At 36.8% G+C, this 20,773-nt stretch overlaps 1 protein-coding gene across 1 annotated transcript in view; it reads left to right on the top strand.

Moving 5' to 3' along the window:
• The window catches only part of LOC307157633 (membrane-spanning 4-domains subfamily A member 4A-like), a gene marked incomplete at its 3' end in the record, with an annotated part of 283,411 nt that overhangs the window by 33,026 nt on the left and 229,612 nt on the right, over nt 1-20,773 (top strand). Inside the window, exon 8 of the mRNA XM_079869560.1 lies at nt 1,769-1,843. Coding sequence (XP_079725686.1) covers nt 1,769-1,843 — 75 coding nt within the window. The remainder of the gene's footprint in view (nt 1-1,768; nt 1,844-20,773) is intronic.

Raw genomic sequence — 20,773 nt, 5'->3', positions numbered from 1 at the left:
AAAATTCTCGAGCTATGTGAATGTAAATTAAGTGAATTAGGGGTAGAACAACCTCAGATTTGTTTTAAGCGACGCCAACTTATCGCTGATAACATCATTAATAAAAACACAAGAGATGGGAATGTTTTGCAACATGTCACAATTTGCAACAAGAGCCTGAACCTCGAGTCGAGACTCGAACTTGGATCGCTTTGTGCACAGCTGCGCTATATGACAGCACTGCCCTCAAGGATATTGCTACGACACAACAGATCATTTTTATCAGTTGTTTTGCCAATGGGTCATTAGATTTCTGCTCATTCTAAAGTAGTACAGAAAGATTACATTGTAAAGATTTACATTTACAAAGATTACATTTTAAAGTAGTACAGCAAGATTACATTATTTAAGATTACAGTCACCAAGCGCCACAAACAAACAGAAGACAATGCATGCATACAATCCCCTATTACTAATTTGCACTGAGCGAAAATATAAATGCTTGAAATAAACCTTTATGTCTTTAAACTCATACACAGTCAGTGTCATTTTTCTCAATAAGTTGTGAAGCGTGTAAATTATTGCCAGACATCGTTTTGTTGACCATAATGACTTGACTTTAATGATCTGCCATGACGCTTTAAGCTTGACGTCGACTAGTCGCTGGTCATGGCCTATAGGGGGCGCAACAGGATAAGAAATCTTTGCAGTCCACTTTTACTGTCTGCTCCTAGGGCATTAAAACTACAATGCCCCTCAGAGTAGTCACATTTGTAATCTCAGAAGTGTAACTAGTATATCACTATGTGCTTTAAGCCAACATAATAGTTCAATGGAGTAATTTTTTCCCTACTTAGAAACATTGTTCAAATATTTTCTTTCAAGACATTTGTCAGGTTTTTGAACTTAAAGCACTATTTCTTGTAACTACTTTCTTATACATCCCTTATTCCAAATCATGATTTTAGTAATGGAGGTTTGAGCCATTGATATGTAAGGGATAATGTATAACGAGGCGGTTGTTATAGCGAATAACAACCCCGACAGGCTGAACGGGAAGTCTTGAATCAGCCTGAAGGGGTTGTTATTCGCTATAACAACCGCCTCGCTATACATTATCCCACTTATTACATGGCTACCTACAAAATAAATAAATAATTTGACACAAATTATTGATTTTAAAAAGGAGTCTATTGATTTAAAAACGATTGTATTGCTTCCGCTAAAGAAAATAGTCCGTTCCGCATCCATAGCAACGCTCTGTTTTTCATGGCAACGGTCTGTTATAGTTCACAGCTATATTATCAAGAAATAACAGACCGCATTCTACATTGGAATTCAGCCAAGCCATGTAATAATCAGAGATAATTTATGCGTGTATAATTACCAGTGTGTGCATCTCTCAACAGTGTTCAGCAGAAACGTCTCTACTAATTGCAAAACTCCAAGTTTACAGGGATAGTTCACCCAAAAATGAAGAATTAATTTTTGGGTAAACTATCCCTTTAATTGCTTCAAAAACAACAACATTAGAATATCCTGAAAAATGTTGTTGTTTTTTTTTTTTTTTTTTTTTTTTTGTGTATTTATATAAAAAAAATCGATATGAAGGTGTAAGGTTCCAACTGAGGACATTTCAGTCCTGATTTCATTTCAGGATTTCTGTCTTTTGCTTTTTTCTACTCCATTTGAATTATATTGATACCAGTAATACTGAAACTGTCTGTCATTGCACGTCTGGCATTTCACAGTAAGAAGACATAAACTCTACATGTGTATTTTTCCAAAGGTGACGTCTGTTCCACAAGTTATAATTCCACAGGCCTGTGATTTTGGGCCCAATCAAGATCTCAACAACTCAGAGGTAAGAGAAGCTTTTAACCCTACTCACAAAGAAATTCCACAAAACAATGGATTATTTGAGTTTAGTGTCACTATATATGAACTGGAATTGTGTAAATCATTAAGTAATGGGTGCATTAATTGTTTCATAATATCAATAAATAAGTAATCTTTACGCTAGGAAGCTGATCATATATAATTTTTCTTGCAGATATCTGTGGTGAACAACCCTGCCATTTATCACCATCCTGCAGAAAATCCTCCACAATACAGTGCATTTAAAAAAATGTAATATTAAAAGTCGACAGAGTTGAGGTGGGACAAAAGGGTTTTCCCAGTGATTTCCTGTCCATTATCTCTTACGTGTCACAAATGTGTAAACAATAACTATTAGACTAGATAATATTTTATGATTTTCTTTCTTCAATTAAGTCAAGAAAGTTGCCTAATCATTAATGAAACTGGATAGATTGTTTTGAACAACTAATTGCTTAATACAGTATAATCTGTAAGAATAAAGTATACAGAATAAAAAAATATTAATGCCTATTTTTTGTTACCTTTCACCAATTAAAGGGTTAGTTCAACCAAAAATGAAAATTCTGTCAAAAAATGTTCCACTAGAAACAAACATTGATGTATTGTTTTAATTTAATACTGTGAAGCTGCTTTGATACAACCTATGTTGTGAAAAGCGCTATATAAATAAACTTGACTTGACTTGACTTGTCAAAAAATGTCTCCCCCTCATGTTGTTCTAAACCCTTCAGATATATTAGGAACAAAAAATCAAGATCTTTTTTTATGAAATCTGAGAGATTTCTGTCCCTCCTTTGACAGCTACACAACTACCACTTTGATGCTTTAAAAAGTTCATAAAGAGATCGTAAAACTAATCTATATGATTTGAGCGGTTTAGTCAATTTTCTGAAGAGACACAATTACTTTATGATAAACAGATTGAATTTAGAGTTCCTACTGAGGCTTTGATTTATAGTGTTTTAATACTTTGAGCAAGAACATACCACAGAGAAGCACCTGTATTCTAAAACCTGTATTTTCCACAAAATCTTTTGTGTAGCCAAAAGTTTCTAAAGTGTTAAAAGATATTGCTCTGCCCTATCTAAAAAGATTAGGCCAACATCAAACTATTTCATTTTAGTAAGGTCAAAAATATCACAGATAAATGTGTAGCAAATTAGCTCAAAAGGGGAATGTTATAATAAATAGTTATAATAAAATAATAAATGTAATTGTAATATATGAACTTGTTATAATTAATTATTAATATTTAGATCAGTTGATAGAATTGACTTATTGTAGCTGAATTAATATTACAGTCAATAAAAAAAAAAAAAATACAATAAATGAATCTGTTAATCCAGCAAACACTCAGTATTGATCATCTATCAACTCTTAGAGAGAATATTTTTTGTGGCCACAGAAAAATAACACTCATAGCATGTACTGTAGCTGTGATCGCATTGTTAAAGTTACAAACAGGGACCAGAATCAACTTGCATGAATGTACATACAAGTTTTATGTAACTAAATAACGAAACTAATCTAAACAAACACATACACAATCACGCATACATGCATAAAATGGAAAGTGAAAGTGAATTAATCTGAACCAGAAACTAATGAAGCTATGGAGAAGTCATTTAACCATCTGAACAGAACCATTCTGCAGTTTATGCTAAAGCTCTGTTTAGTTCAGTGTACGATACTTGTAATGCCTTAGCCGTTGAACGAGCGCCCAGAGGCAGTCTCAGGAGAAAGTCTTAATTGTTCAGTAAATCCATGGTTTTGAAATTGCAATCAATTTCTTCAGCGTTAAATGAAGAAATGATAATGAACTTGCGACGTTAGCCTGACTCAGTCATTGTCAATAGTTACAATAGTTACTTCCTACTCCGGAGGAAAGAACCGGTGGTTGGACTGGGTGTCTCCAGACTTTTCACATGAGCAGCAATCAGAAGAATGAAGAAGAGGAGAAGAGACATCACTCCAACAGTGGCCTTTAACTTCTGTAGAGGTCACACCTCCGGGGTCAGTGAGCCAATGGTAGCTTTGTCTTAAAGCATGCTGTTTTGCATATGTAACTGGAATTTGTGTTGATGGAGAAACTATTAAAGGCGGACACAGAATTCAAAATAAATATGCTCTGTATTAAATAATAAAAACAATCTTAAAAAGTCTCTTCTTCGTGTATCTCAGCACTTTCAGACAGAGAGGAATGAACATAATTCACAACTTCCGCGTTCTCTTCTTCAGCGTTCTCTTTGCGTATCTCAGCACTTTCAGACAGAGAGAGGAATGAACATAATTCACAGCTTCCGCGTTCTCTTCTTTAGCGTTCTCTTCTTCGGGGCTCGGACAGAGAGCTATGGACATAAATGAACGTAACTCAGCAGTTTCAGACAGAGAGAGGAATGAACATAATTCACAGCTTCCGCATTCTCTTCTTCAGCGTTCTCTTCTTCGTGTATCTCAGCAGTTTCAGACAGAGAGAGGAATGAACATAATTCACAGCTTCCGCGTTCTCTTCTTCAGCGTTCTCTTCTTCGGGGCTCGGACAGAGAGCTATGGACATAAATGAACGTAACTCAGCAGTTTCAGACAGAGAGAGGAATGAACATAATTCACAGCTTCCACATTCTCTTCTTCAGCGTTCTCTTCTTCGGGGCTCGGACAGAGAGAGCAGCGTAGCTGTACACTCACAGGGCTCAGGCAGAGAAGAGGTCAATAGTATTTCACCAGTGCAGCTGCACACTCACAGGGCTCAGGCAGAGAAGAGGTTAATGGACAGCTGTGACTGCGAGTGGACAGCATTAAACTATTCCCACACTTGTATATTCACCAACACACTGCAAGATTTCACTCGTGCTCACTTCCACAATAAAACTGCAATGCAACAGACTCACGGTGCAACCAAGGCTTACACCCGCAGTCCAGCCGAAGTCTTCTCTCTCTCTGATTCTCTCTCTCTCTTCTTCGCGGCCTCCCTCCGCATCCGCGGCCTCGGCCCCTCTCCCTCGTTCACGTGCTGCGTGCCTCACATGTCCTCTCCTCCTCCTCGTGACCGCTGCATCTCCCTCTTATACTCCATTTTGGAAACCACGTCCCAATTGCCGCTCAAACTCTCCTCCTCTCACACCTGTCCGCAATTCCACTCATCAATAGCCCTGATCGGCCATAGCACACGGGGAAAACCGGAACCGGCCTGGTGTCGCACCGGAACCATTCCGGCGGGGAAACCTCCTTTATGACAATTGGTTCCGCCTTTCTCTCGTCACCCCGTGACAGTTACATTAAACGTACAGTATGGGATTTTTTCGCCACTAGGGGTCGCTAACCTATTTACAATAACAAAGGCGTAGTTTGATGACGCAACATTTGCTAAGAATTATGGATTTTGTCGTCAACGTCAAGCCGACCGATCTAATAATGTATATGGATTACTGAATACATCGATGCTTTTATCATGACTGTGATATGAAGCAGGTCGGGATTGCTAAGAGACAGCTATCAGCTCCAAACGCGATGCGAGTCCCACGGATATAAAAGGAATATGGATATTTCATTCTACCGAACTACACGCAGAATTACTACTCACAGGTCAGTTTATTAGACAAATTAAACTTGTGAGGTAATGCAGCGCTGTTTCACTTGGTCTAACATTACACTATCACACTAAACTGCATTTGAATGTGTTGAAATGTATGTTAACGTTAGTTTGTCTGTATGAGACTATAGATCAACATTAGAATAACATACAGATCATATTCTAACATTTTATCATTGTTGAACTATATAACATTGATTAGTTTTATGTAAATGTGCTCACCTGTTTAATAAAGTACATGTAGGAGCGGTCGAAGTCTCGGATGTGGAGCTCTCGTTTATATACTGTCTATGGGAGCTCTCGGCATCTCGAAAACACCGCGCTGATATTGATTCTCGGTTTAGTTCTCCTTTTTTATCCAAAGTCTGCTTGCCATGGTCCATAATGTTTGAACGAAACAACAACAGCGTGCAAATAGACATTGCGAACTACACAGTTGTCCGCGTCAGTTTGGTTACTATCAGAGGGCTCTGGTTCATAGCTCTGGTTGCCATGGCAGCACGAGCGGAAACCAGAGACAACACGGATATGACGGCATTGACGGCGACAAAACGGAAATAAAGACACGGTCCGTGACTTCGAATTAAAATATTAATTTCTCTAGATTTAGAAGTTAATTGGAACTGTCGGGATAATGTAAATACACAACTTTAAAAAATATATAACATAGATATAGTGATTTTTTATATTTTTAAAGCAAAAAAACAACATATTGTGCCTTTAACTAGTGGTTCTATCATAAAGCATGCAAAAACAATATGAGATGAGCTGACAGCTGCATGGTTTCCAATCTTTCAAAAATCAGTAGATTCGCACATCATACCCACTCTGTGGAAGAAATCTGTAATTACACCAGTACCTAAAAAACCATGCCCAAAGGTGAATAATGATTTCAGGCCTGTGGCGCTAACTTGTATTGTTATGAAATGTTTTGAGAGGATAATGGTGTCATTTCTTAAACAAGATGTTGGTGCGTTTTTGGATCCGTTTCAGTTTGCTTATAGGCCGGGGCGCGGCATAGACGATGCTATCAATAGCATTTCACATCTGGTCAGTAAACACCTCGAAGAACCCATACTGCCGTGCAAAGGCAAAAGACCTTAACTTCAATTTTGGTCAAAATTAGTTATTGCCATTTTTGGAACAATGGACATCAGTTTTATCATGTGGAAAAATATCGTGAGTCAATTTTGTTCTTTTCTGCTAAAAATAAGATGTCGTTTTTGTCATAACTTCCAAAAGCAGAGGGAAAGCAAAGGCAGAAGCCCTTAACATCAGTTACGGTCTTTTAGCTTAGTTCTGCTGCACTCTAGAATGCTGGAATCAAGTTACAGTTGGAGTTAAGGCACTCTGCCTTTGTTTTACCAACGTTTAATTTTTGCGCTGAAGTTACGGTGTAACGTTAATGCCTATATGTAATTGAAGCACTTTTGCCACAACCATTAAATAAATAAAGTGAAAATAAAATGGTTGCAGTGGTTGTTTTTAACTTTATCTAACATTAATAATGGCCTATCCTCGCGGGAAAATGATGGTGGAGATGGCTTTGAAACGCAAATACCAAGATCAAGGTAAGGATGATATGGATACATGAAGAATTTTTTTTTTTATTTTTATTTTTTATGCAATTTACTTCAGATTTTGTGAAATTCAGCTAGGATACTGGTAGCCTAGCTAGCTAGCGACGCAAACTTGGGCTAAGATAGGCTGACACACAAAACACAACTATTCCTGATCCAAAAATAACATAATGTTACATAATAGATGGTGTGTCAGCTGTAAGACACCACAAATCAAAGCTTGGATACTATCCAGCCAATCTGACAGTCCATTCACTCACTGACAGAAAACAACGCGAGTGGGTTGGGGACGCTTTATAAGTAGCCTAAGGGGAGGAGAAAACATTACCACGCAAACAAACAAACCCAGGAGATATAACTTAGATTGCAGCTTACCTTTTTGTTTTTGTTTTTTTATAAAGTGATGAAAATGTCCTGGTTTTTGGGCCGCTAAGCATATACTTTAAATTTACTGGCGCTTATCTTTGCACACACAACATATGAAACCGGCTAATCAGCGCGTTCCTCAATCCGCAACGGCAAGCAGAGCACGTCAGAAAACAGAGGCTTCTGTGTGTGTGTGTGTGTGTGTGTGTGTGTGTGTCAAATCAAATCTTTCAAATGTAAGAAATATTTGTGAAAGGTTACTTTAACTTGTTTTACTTAAAGTAAGAACACCGATAAAGTTTTAAAACGATCCAGTACAGTAGCCTTCTCATTATTTTTTATTTTGTAATATTCTAATTGATGTAATATTAAGCCTTCTAAACAGAACTCACTAAATGTTATTTTAAGACTATCATTGTTATCATAGAAATGTGTTTATAGAGTGATAAAAGTCAAAATGGTCAATAAATTAGAAGTTAAGGTACTTTGCCTTTGTATGAGCCATTATTGTTTTGCAGATAATGCAAAGGCAGAATGCAGTAACTTCCGAATAAGGGTCAAAGGTCAAGTTTGAGCTAAAAAAAAATTTATGTAGATAAATATATTCATTATGACAACTACTTGGCAAATTTTCAGTGTCCTACCTATCATACAATTGGCTGGACAACAAAAAAACTTTAAAGTCATTTTTCTCAGTTTCACACTCTGGTGAGTTAAGGTCTTTTGCCTTTGTAGATAGCCTATGCACGTATTTTATTTGTTGATTTTAGTTCGGCTTTTAACACTCTACAGCCTTATATGCCTATTCAGAAACTGAAACACATGAATGTTAATTCTTTTATTCTTAATTGGTATTCTTCATTTTTAACAAACCGTACTCAACAGGTTAAAGTGAATAATGCTCTTACGGAGCCCAGGCCAATCAGCACTGGTGTCCCGCAGGGCTGTGTCAGCTCGCCAGCCCTTTTTACATTATATACTAACGATTGCCTTAGACTCCATACTGATAATTACATTATTAAATTCTCAGATGATACAGCAATCCTTGGCCTCATGCATAAAGATAAAAGTCCAGCCGCGTATCATACAGAAATTGAGGAATTTGTTCAGTGGTGTGATGATAATGATCTGGTGCTAAACGTAACTAAGACTCAGGAGATGGTGTTTGATCCAAAAGCCATAGGCGATACCAGGCCTGTAGTAATTAATAATGTACCCATTAATCAGGTTAGCTCTTACAAGTACCTGGGTGTACATTTTGATAATGCACTGACCTGGAAGGACCATGTAAATACTGTCTGTTTCAGACTCCAGCAGAGGATGCATTTTTTACGGAGACTTCGATTGTATGGAGTAGAACAAAAATGTATGTTGTTGTTCTATCATGCAATATTAGAGAGTATTTTAAAGTACGGTATTACAAGCTGGTATGGTAACCTGACTGTACAATCAAAATCACAGATCGCTCGTCAAGTAAAGACAGCTATAACAACCAAACAAGCAACCTTATCATTTTGAGATTGGATGGTGCAGCCTCTGCCCTGTTTAAAGTTGAAACAAGATGTTTCTCAAAAAGAGATAATGTCGACAACAATTTAGCCTATATTTCATATTGTAGATATCGGTGGGAAACAGAAGCCTATTCCCCGGGGGAGCAGCGCGATAACAAAAAAACTAAAACAAATTAATAACAAAAGTAACAAACAAAAATAAATTAGGTGCAATGAAGTTGATTATTTTTGCTACTGAGACGAATGAAGAACGCTTCTCGCTCGTGAACACACACTGCTAGACAAAGAACCTTTTGGGCATTTCTTAGTGAGTAAATTCATGGCCGAATGTTAGAACTTAGGTTTATAAAATAAAATTACCATGCATTTCCATTTTACACTAAGGAACAAATATTATCCGACAGAATGACTGAATTTACATCTGTATAATAATTCCAATCGTAATATCAAAAGCAGTTCCCTATACATAAAGAGTTTTTGGTCCCACTTTATATTAATAATAATTATATAATACTAATACCTGTGAACTTACATAGTAACTACATGTGCACATAGTATGTAACTGCAGTGTAAGTACACACTGGTACATAGTATTTACAGCTGTAATATTTGTGTTACTACACATATGTAACAACCCACAGAATGGCATGTGTAAGTACAAATGTGTAACAGGACATAGGTAACAACACTTTTTTCACTTCAGTAAGTACACGTTTAACAGGAATTATGTAACTACAACTTTGTAACATTATTTTGAAATTTAAAATGTCGCAAGAATAAGATTCTGTATTTCTTATTTTGCATCGCAAAGGGAATAAACTCTAAACTCGATGCAACCCTGTTTTAAATAAATAAACTGTCCTGACACTTTATTTACAGCAATACTATTTAGTTAGTCTTTTATTTTGTATCCAAGTCAACAAATTCAGTCTTTTTCTGATTTGTTCAATGTATGGATCTGTTTTGAAAATGTTCTTTCGTTGCTATTGCCGGGTGTCACTGTCAGTCATCTCAATTTCGTGAATTATTCACAGAACAATAATTTAGCAGATTAAAGACGAGCTTCAACATCTTCATTTTCTGGTGCGATTGGCTGACAGTCTTCCTTCATCAGTTTTGTCGTCTGTGCAGCGACTCTACTGGAATGTATCAAATTTATGTAGTAATGTGCCATTGATAATTAAACAAAACGCTTGACTTTAATAAACAGTTACCTATTTAAGCATCAAGAAACACATAAACGCTGTTGGCCAACATCGGTTAACAGCATGTAGGCTACAATGTTATCGTCTAAACGCCTATTAATAAAAATGACAGAAAACACAAATCAAATCAAACACAACTAAGCTCCGAACAGTGTTTCAATCAATAAATGAACATTTCAAAAGTTTTAATTTTTGACAAATACTGTATTAAACTAGAGACAAAATTCTAAAGATGGTGGAGCTGAGATTCGATCTCAGTACACTTTAAACTCCATGAGACGCATCTTGTATTGTTGACCACAGAGCTATCGTCTGAAAGCTGTTTAGAGATTGAGCTTAACGTCTTATGGTCATGCAAAGCAATGCAATGTTTTATGTTGAAATGTTTTCATTAATTATGTGGGAACGGTGGCAGTAAAGTATTATTCTGGTTGAGTACCAACTGTACATCAGACAACACAGTACAACCATATTGTATACCACATAATAAAACACATGGGACATACATGATTAAAACAAATGAATACAATATGTATACACACGTTCATACAGTAACTACATCAATTGAGAATTTGATGTAAAATAGTCACTGCCAATGGAACAAACGATCTTTTATAAATGTTCTTTTTATCAAACGGTATCGCAGCCTACACCCTGATGGAAGGGCCTCAAAGCAGGAGTGGAGGGGATGAGTCTGATCTGAATATACTGCCAACACAGCTCTTGCAATGTACACTGTTTTTGGCCAGTAATCTTATTATTTTTGTTAATTACTCATATTAATTTATTCTTCTGTCTCATTGTTAAATTTCCATACCATGAAACAATATTATAAGTTAAAATACTTTCGAACATCAATCATTCCTGCGTAGACCTAAACGCTGTCTTGTTTTCTTATGTGTGTGGTCCACATTTTCCTGGAATGAGAGTTTATCATCAATGATTGTACCTAGATATTTAAAATTTGAGACTTGTTTTATCTTTACACCTTTTATAATAACTTGTTCATATGGGAGGTCAGCTGTACCTTTCCTATTTTGATTCCCACAGCATAATTCCTTTGTCTTCTCAATGTTCAACTGTAGATGACTGTTGTCAAACTATTGTACAAGACTTTTAAAGGGCACCTATTATGCCCCTTTTTACAAGATGTAATATTGGTCTTGGGTGTCCCCAGAATGTATTTGTGAAGTTTCAGCACAAAATTCCCCACAGTTAATTTATTATAACCATTTGAAAATGTCATTTTTGGGGCCTGTTTTAAAAAGAGCTGTTTTTGGTCTATACCACCTTAAATGTAAAAGAGCTGCATATCCCCGCCCTGCTGCTGGACCTAGATGATGAAGAGACTCCGGCACAGAATAAACAAGAATGAGAATAGACTAAACGTCTCGGAATGGTTGTTTGATACATTTATGTACTTACAAAGTTTTAATCGCGTCCCCTTTGCAATTATGGATGTGCAACACACACACACAAAAACTTTCGCGCATTTTTTTTAAACTAACTTACAAACACGCTTATGTGGCAAATATGAGAAGATGGCTAACGTTACAGAACCAGAAGGGTGATTCCGTGAAATCGGTGCCTTTTGCGTCCCTTACAAATAATCAGTTCTAAAGTTGCTTTAACAACAAATAAATGTGTAATTTAAAAAACTTAATGTTACTATAGATCATATGCATCAATATAAGACCAGGTAAAAGCCAATAAAATATAATTTTAAATAATTAAAATCACATATTATATGCTATGGGTAAGGATTTTGGCCTGTCCCTCGCTATGGTTGTTCTTTTTCAACAGGACTTCTCATTTGTAAAATGTTAGTAAAATAAAACAATTTTCACAATTTTATATTGTCTCAAGTGTAATCTCATTGTTAAGCAATGATTTTGACATAAATAGATATATTTTCTTAGAAATATAAGTAATTTTATCACTGTCCCCTAATTTCATATCAGTCCTGTTACTAACACCAAAACCCCCCTATAAAATAATGGTACAAACCAGAAGTGACATCATTTCAAGGAAGTGACATCATTTAGAGCAAGTGGATTCCACAGTGTAAGCAAGGGTAATTTTCTCTCTTCTTAAATATTCTATTTTTCATGTTTTGTCAGGGTTGTTAGAGAGGGGTCGGCATACAACATCAGTCCTGTTACCATTTTTTAAAGTGTACATATAAACAATTATTTATTAATCCTGATATTATCAAAATCTAGAAGTAATAACCTTTCAGATTACATACCATGTGCCTTTCTGACATTGACCTGTTAGCTAGAAATGAGCATATTAGCATCAAATCATCAGTCCTGTTACCATCAGTCCTGTTACTATACCAGAGCAATAGGGGGCATAGATTCTAGCCCAGCTGCATAACTAGGTCATAGATGGTGTATTTGTTATTTACATTCAATTGCAATTTAAGGATTAGTACAACAACTCAGGGACATAAACATTTATAAAGGTTATTTTGTGTATTTTTAAGATAAAAGCAGCGACATATGACTCAGTAGCATATGAGCATCAAGCACATGCTGCTTAGTTACCATTGTTTGTTTCTGCATCGTTTTTTCATTTGTATACTTATGGACCTTACTTTGTACTTTGTCTTATTTGCATAGAATTAACACCACTTAATTTGTTATACACTTTTACAGTTGTTAGTAACATGTCATTAACTGCAGCTGAGAAGCAACGGCGCTATCGCGCACATAGAGACCAGGATCCAGAGAGGAGGGAAAGTTTTTATACATTTTATTCGTACAAAGTTGATTTAAATCAAACAGTCAAACAGATCTCACCATAGTAACATGTACTATACTGCATTTTGGACAAGACCCTTTTTAAAATAAATGTCTTGTCAAAGTATACATATTTCTTAATTGTAATGTGATGTCATCCCTGAAATAGGACATTTTTAGTAATCTGAATGGCAATTATGATATATATTATAATATATGATATTTTTTTTAAATATGACATAATCTGAATGAAAAGAGGGACCAAAATACTACTTATATATGTGCAAACTGTTGCATATTTGTAATTAGAAGTATTATATATAGTATCACTTTAGTCAGTAACAGGACTGAGGAAAATATCAAAACATGAAATAAATAAACAGTCATAAAATAATAAATGGCATAGCTTGAGATGGCCCAACACAATTTCTTGTCACGTTAAGATGTCTTGAATTAATTGGTATTGAATAAAATCAGTTTGAAACAATTATATTTTTCAAATTTTTAAAGTTGAAAAGGCACCGATTTCGTGGAATGACCCAGAAAACAAATGCTGTAGGGAGATAGACGTTTATGAGAGGTATTCATTTTACATTTGTTATTGCTGTAAAAAATAATGTACGTGACATAAAACAGTCTGACGTTGTTTGGTGAGACATCCTATGACGACGACAATAAATAGCTTTAGACGCATTTGTTGTTGAACTGGCTGACATCGATTGAAATGACTATTTGCTCAAAAATAATAAAATACACTTACTTCTTCTGGAGGTGACGTTGGATCGCGAACAGTATGAGCAAAAACCATACACATGCACACTTGAGGAATAACTTTGACCCTTGTTCACTAAACAGTCAGTCAGAACATGATTCTCGTATTTAGGAAGTTTAAGTGGTGCCTTTTCTTCATAAATAAAATCCATCCGCTGCGTTTTCAGTGGCTCTGATGTCAGTGAAGACTAGTATGTCCATTCTTACGTCCCACAACGGAAGACCTACACTTCTTAGGAGACATTACCGGCTGTCGTTGAAACAATGGAGGATGCAGATCACCGAGGGCGGGGTCTATGCCAAAACCAGATGTCAATCAAATCACGTCGGTGGGGCTTAGCTCATTTCTACGTCACAATGAGGAAAATCTAGAACAGGGTGTTCTGAGACAGTGCTTATGATTTATTGAGATAGTAAAAAAACTACTGGGTGGATTTTTATCATTCTAGGGTGGTTTTGCTCACACACTGCCAACACACATTTATGTTCAAACACCATGTAAAAGTGAATTTTGCATAATAGGTGCCCTTTAATACACTCAAAATAGGTTGAACAATTTTTGTCTGTTTGGCAGAAATTAAAACCAAGTCATCTGCATATTTAATTAAGGTGAGATCATCCCTGTTACATTGAAGTTTGTTAGTATAAACAGAGAAAAGCAAAGGGGATAATACACATCCCTGTGGTAACCCTGAATTTAAGACTATACAATCAGATGAGATTCCATTTACACAGACTCATTGGGGCCTATTACTTATAAAATTCATAAAAACATTCTGACATGGGCATTTATTTCATCTAAATGGTGCTGGGCCTTATGAAGTAAGGTCAGGGAGGCATCCACTGTGCTCCGATTGGGCATGTAACCAAATTGTAATGGATCTACTATTTGCAGGACTTAGCATGATCAGCTGCTGAGGACGGTTTTCTATCTTTCATTTTATTTAACTCCCTCCTGTATACATCACAGAGGTTTTTCCTTGTTTTTGCATTCTTCAACTAACAATAAAACAATGCATGAGCACACACACACACACACACACACACACACACACACACACACACACACACACACACACACACACACACAAATATTCATTTTATGAAAATGTGTAACAAATTATGATCAGATGCAATGAGTAAGCATAGTTTATAATTTATTATGTAATATATTGCAATACAATCCAAGTCACAGAATACATATATAATATTAATATACAGTATACATCAGTATACCGTATATTAATACAGTATTAATATCTAGTATACATTTCAAAAGTATACATTATACAGTACATTACATACATGTGAGTGTTTATTTACAATTACTTTTATTACAAATAATATTAAAATATTAGCACGCCTACTTTGATACATTTATGGTTTTGTTTGTGTGGCAACCCGCAGGTGAGTTTAAATGATCATTTCCCCAAACTACGCCACTCTGGGAATTCCACCGAGAGAAATTAGTGTCTCTAAAGGACATTCTCACGAAGTTTGTGAATAACACTGTGAATAACACCACCACCGCTAGAAGGGAATAGAGCCGGCCTCCCTGCCTTTGGCACTCAGACCCTGTGATACAGAGCAATCTTAGTAAAGCGTCACTAAAATGCACACATAATTAATAAGGAACAAGGCACTAAACTGCCCTCATGCTGAATTAAAGGAGCATTTCACCTGTGGGAACATTAATCTTTATTGAAAGTGGGTCATATATGTAGTCGAAATGTAACAAATTTAGAATTTGGTGCCTTCTAGACCGAGGAAAGACAGAAAGTAACTTTAGGGCACATTTGTAAAAAAAAAGAAAAAAAAGAGACAACTCCTCCCACAATGCACCACATTGCACAGCTCCGCAAGCCTCTCCCACTAATCCAGAACAGCGCCTATGAGGTATCCGCCTGTCAGAGAAATCACTCTTCCGTCTACAAGGCTAGCTACCACTAGAGCTTGAAATTACTCCTCGTTTGTATTTCTATCGAAATGGTGAATAATTGCATGGTACGGGGATGTTCAGTCCACGTCCGCAACAGGATGGTCTTCTACCTCCTGTTCCTCCATCAGCCTCCGCTGCTCTTCGCTATATTGTGGCTCGTAAAGGAAGCCACGAACATCTGATTCAAGCATCAGACTTTCGAAATCCTCTTCTTACATATCATATTGAGTACCTTCCGCCATTGTCAAGTCAAGTCAAGTCATCTTCATTTATATAGCGCTTTTAACAATGTAGATTGTTTCAAAGCAGCTTTACAGAGATAAACATATAATTTAAGGTAACAGAGATTGTTTTGGCTTTCTAGCGGTTCTTTAATAAAGTTATTTTCCAGCTAAAGTTAGTTTTGATTGATTCGCTTCCGTCGCAACGATCATTTGTTATTAAATTAGGGGCCGCTAAGACGACACCATTCTCTCTACACAGACTTTAAACGCGAACCTGTGAGAAACGCTGATGGCGTTCACATGCGCATTAAGAATTGGTTCTATAGTTATGTGCGTTTGAATATATGTGCGCAGGTTTGGAATTCCCTACAGACCAAACCTCAACAAATTACTGGTCTTTCCTTATAAATTTTGATACAGAATTTTATTTTATTTTGTCACTTTGGGGTAGGTACGTGAAACGAATTTTCCCGACAACGCTTTATCTGTAGAGTGGTAAAGGGATCCTCCATAGGGAGAGACTAGTTGTCATCGGGTCCAGGCGAAAATCCTTCGTCAGTTCTGGATACGGCCTGGATCCAGCAGGCTGCGAGAAAACCTCGTATGGAAGTAAAATAATGTAAAATGTTTTTGAAACAAAAAGCCTGTTGAATTGCACTACTTGAAAAAAAATTGCATTAACCATTTTAATGCGTTGTATTTTTAGGGCTTGCATTTTTATGGGCTGAAATTCAACATGGTTGAATATTTAAGCTGTGAATATTTCGATTAAAAACATTTCAAACACATTTCCATTATTCAAAATTCAATAATCCATATTCACCTTTCATATTTCACTTCCAAAATATTCAAACTGTTTAAAAATACAACCTATAATATTCAACAGGCATTTTTTGGTCCATTTTATTTCGCTTTGCAAATTCGCTTCCACAAATTCTGTGGTTCAAATTCGACAGTAAATTCAACATTGACATCCAAGAACTGCAGGAAAAGCAGTAGATTGCCGAGCATACCCAGCAAACATTAGTCCGACGGCAACGTCGTGTGTCCCTGGCCAAAAATAGTCGCGGTAGAACGGTATAAATCGGTAAAAATATGTAACACAGAACATTTCCTAAAAATGCATTCAGATACATTTGTACATGTCTACAGTTCTCTGGAATTGCATGTATAATTGTTATTTTGACACTACGTGTAGTTCAATATATAGTGTATCGGGTGAGAGGTTTTTTACACGTGCATCTATAGTCCATCATGACTCTCTATGAAATCCTTGTGAAATATGCAAAAGCTGTGCTTAATCCTTGCATGGTTAATACTGCAATAATTAATTTAATTGCCCAAATAGTTTTTAAGAGGTTGTGAAGACGTCCACTGACATCCTTTATACGTCTAGTCAAGGCTGTGAATACACGTCCACTGACGTCTTTTACACGTCAAGTAAGACAGAAAAAAAACAGGAATTATCTTTATGAAATACACGATTTGTATACAAAGTAAATATATTTACCTTAGCTTGTTTAAATAAATTATAAACACAAAGTGCCCAGTGTGGTTAAGTGATTGCAAAGCCACTGCATTTTAGTCATTATTTCAACCTGTTGTACCTGATGTATTCGTTGTTATTTTTTTTAATGGAATGTATGCATATACATGTAAAACAGAAATATATCCGGTCACCATTTATGTCTGAGTTGGATGTAATTGCCAAAACTGTGCTGCCAAGATGTAACAAAAGATCTTGCGACATTACAAAATCCTGCGATAGGTTCAATTATCTCGCGAGATGTTAACGCGTTCAGGAATATTGAAGTTTGAACAACCACGAGGAGAGGAGGAATTGAGGCCATGTTAATAATAATAATTGGTATTTTAGTTTGGTTAACAAAATGTTAAACATTAAAAAAAAAAGAGAAATTTTGGCTGTTCAAGATCAATAAAATGTTGTGCCAAATCAGAACATGCTTCTTTTTTGCTTATGTCCACAAATAATGTGTTCTTGTTTGTGATGTACACATGATTAAAACGTTTTATTGACGTTCAGGTCTGACTGGACCAATTTTGGACCTTTTTAGAACCTTTGTCAGGATGTGTAAACCTCAAAACTTGATTGCCTTTCACGATGTTACACAATAGGTGTGTGATTATTTTATATGCAGGCTTATATATACACTTAAATTATGCAGCAACACATTTAAACACACAGATGACGACGCATTTAGACGTCCAGGGACGCGCAGAAGAGACGTGGAATTCACGGCCAGACGACGTCAAAGACGTCCGTTCAACTTTCATTTTGGAACTATTTTTCAACCATGATGGGACGTCTCGGACGGACGTCTTTTCAACGGTCATTAAACGTCCAAATGTTTGCTGGGTACTCTCCATCTGCTGTTAGTCAACCCCACCAGCAGGTGGTACAAAAGCGCGTGTTGTTGACGAAGACCAGGAACAGTTACGCCCATACTGCGGTTTGAAAAGGGAAAACTCTGCACAAGTGCAGCTGCACAGCATACACTAGAGCTGTAATCGGGCCTTAAAAGTTCGGCCCGAAAAGGCCCGAGCCCGACAGAGTTTGGCCCGAGCCCGACAAGTACATTTTGATTGACAGCTTTTTAAAAGCCCGAACCCGTTTACAGCCCGACTGTCCAAAAGGCCGTCTATCAGCAGTGATAAGAGTGTCGGAGAATAGCGCAGACACGCGCTTCACACCGCGAGCCGGCACACGCACCACTCGGCGGAAAAGGGAGAGAAAGAAAAAAAGAGACTGCGCCGCACGCACACAGCACCTTTGTCTTTCGTGAAAAAAAGGAGTAATTTATACATTTTTTAACATAATTTATTCATGACTAACGGAGGCTAGAGGCCACTTGGAAGTTGGAACAAAGAAATAAAATAAGTCCTCCAGAGACCAGCCTCCATTTCAGCTCCTCAAGATCCATTTTCACGCTAATCTAAACACATCACCTGACCGCTCATTTACCACGCAACCCGAAGCGCGAGCCCGAGCCCGGCCCGAGCCCGTGCAAAATAATAGAAATTAAGACCGAACCCGACCAAACCCGTCGAGTCCCGTCGGGTTCGGGCAAAGATCTTCAGCTCTAGCATACACAGATGAGCGGAGATATTTTTATTAGATATCTATATTTTTTATATTAGTCTGTATACTAGGGCTGTAATCTCCCAGTCGATTAATTGGTCGATACGTTCTGGCTCGACCAAAATTCTGATTGGTCGATTTTTTGCCGCGTTCATTTCATTCGTTTTGCCGTTTATATACTGTCTATGAGTTTTGCCCGGTTTTGCCGCGTTCATTTCATCAGGTGGAAAGCACTAATTGCTAATAGGGGTGTTTTCAGAGCACCCCTGTTTCACAGGTAACAGTCTGTCTTCAGAACACCCCCCTTGTTTTCACTTGTTTTGGATTAGCCCAACCCACTGGAGAAGACAGACAGATTGAAGAAAGTAGGCTACTAGAAGGTTTGCTGAATATTATTTATTTAATTGTGAGAGCATTTAATTTACAGTCAGTCCTCTTCTACCATGTCAACAAAGACATCGGCAGTGTGGCAGCATTTTTTTTAAATAGAAAACGGGAAAAAAGTCGAATGTAAATTTGTGCACACTGTTTGTATTAGTTTTGAGCCTATGCTTTATTTTTCAGTTATGCACTTTATTTAGTTTCTGCTCTTGATCTGGTTTGTTTAATAAATATTCTTTTTTTATTAAAGTGGGCATGCCTTTTGTGTTTAAGAGTAAAAGCTTTAAGTTAATAGTCAATTCATGTCTCATCCGCGAAGCTGAGCTCCTATGTTCTGTGAGCTGCACAGAGCGGCTGAAATGATAGTGTCTGTCAGTTATTATAATACATATGACAACAACAATTGTCTAAATTATGTTGCATATTCCTACAAAGTTTGTGTGATGATATCACTAGTTGACAACAGTACTATTTTCGGAAATCATAGGCTATGATATTGCGCAGGTGCACGTGATGCAACGCTGTCAGAGCCGACAGACTCGTGTGTCAGACTCATTTCAGTGCAAAATAATTAGTTCAAAAACGATTTAATATACTGCAAATAGCCTACTTGTTTTTTATGTTTATTTAATTAATTTAGGCGGACAACAAGGCTACCAAGTACTGCGCACAGTGCGCAGCTAATTAATTTAACGTTTTTTTTTCCTAACGTCGAAAATTTCAGAATTTCAGTCGACCAAGATTTTCTTTGGTTGATTACAGCCCTACTGTATACCTCAATCAATAGTTATGGACCATGATTATGCTTTGCCTGCACGTTCTGCTGCTGGAGCCAGTTCTGTGAAGCGCAAACGTACGGGTGAAAGAAATGACCCGAGAAGGTTTTGGGACAGTAGAAGAAACCTGACACGGGTTAACATTGGAGTTGCATTTCCAAGATGGAGAGAGATTCGTGACAAGCTAGAACTACAGAGAGATGCCGATCTCGCTTGCATTCTAATAAACAGGTAACGTTAAGCACCCATTCCGCTAACTATATCTATCCGTATATATTGTGAAATGATGATGCCGTGTAAAACGCAAACGGACTAGCTCTCATGTATAGTATAATGTAAATTCACATTTGTTCTATATCTAGCTGGAGAAAGTAGTTTCATATGCAGTTCACTATCTTGTTCGATATCATAAACGTAATTATAATTATTAACGAAAGGTGACCGTGTTTTTTTGGTTTTCTGGGGAGGTGGAGTAACTATTATGTGTCCCTTTTGTTTTGAGATTTTTTATTGTTTTGATGTTGTTGTTTTACATGTTTGTTATTTAATCGCCTCTATCTTTATTTTTTTATAGTGCAATTAATAAATTAATTGTACATTTTGAAAAAACTTTTTTTTTTCATAAATCAGGGTTTAGGCTATATAAGTAAACAAGGACTGACATTTTTAAAATTAGGGTTGGGTAACGCGCGCGCACTGATGTTTTACAGAGTCTCACTCCAGCCAA

This window comes from Squalius cephalus (genome assembly GCF_949319135.1).
Source record: "Squalius cephalus genome assembly, chromosome: 4".
Classification (NCBI taxonomy): Eukaryota; Metazoa; Chordata; class Actinopteri; order Cypriniformes; family Leuciscidae; genus Squalius; species Squalius cephalus.
Note: the sequence above shows the minus strand (reverse complement) of the source record. Positions and strands in the feature narration are given on the sequence as shown.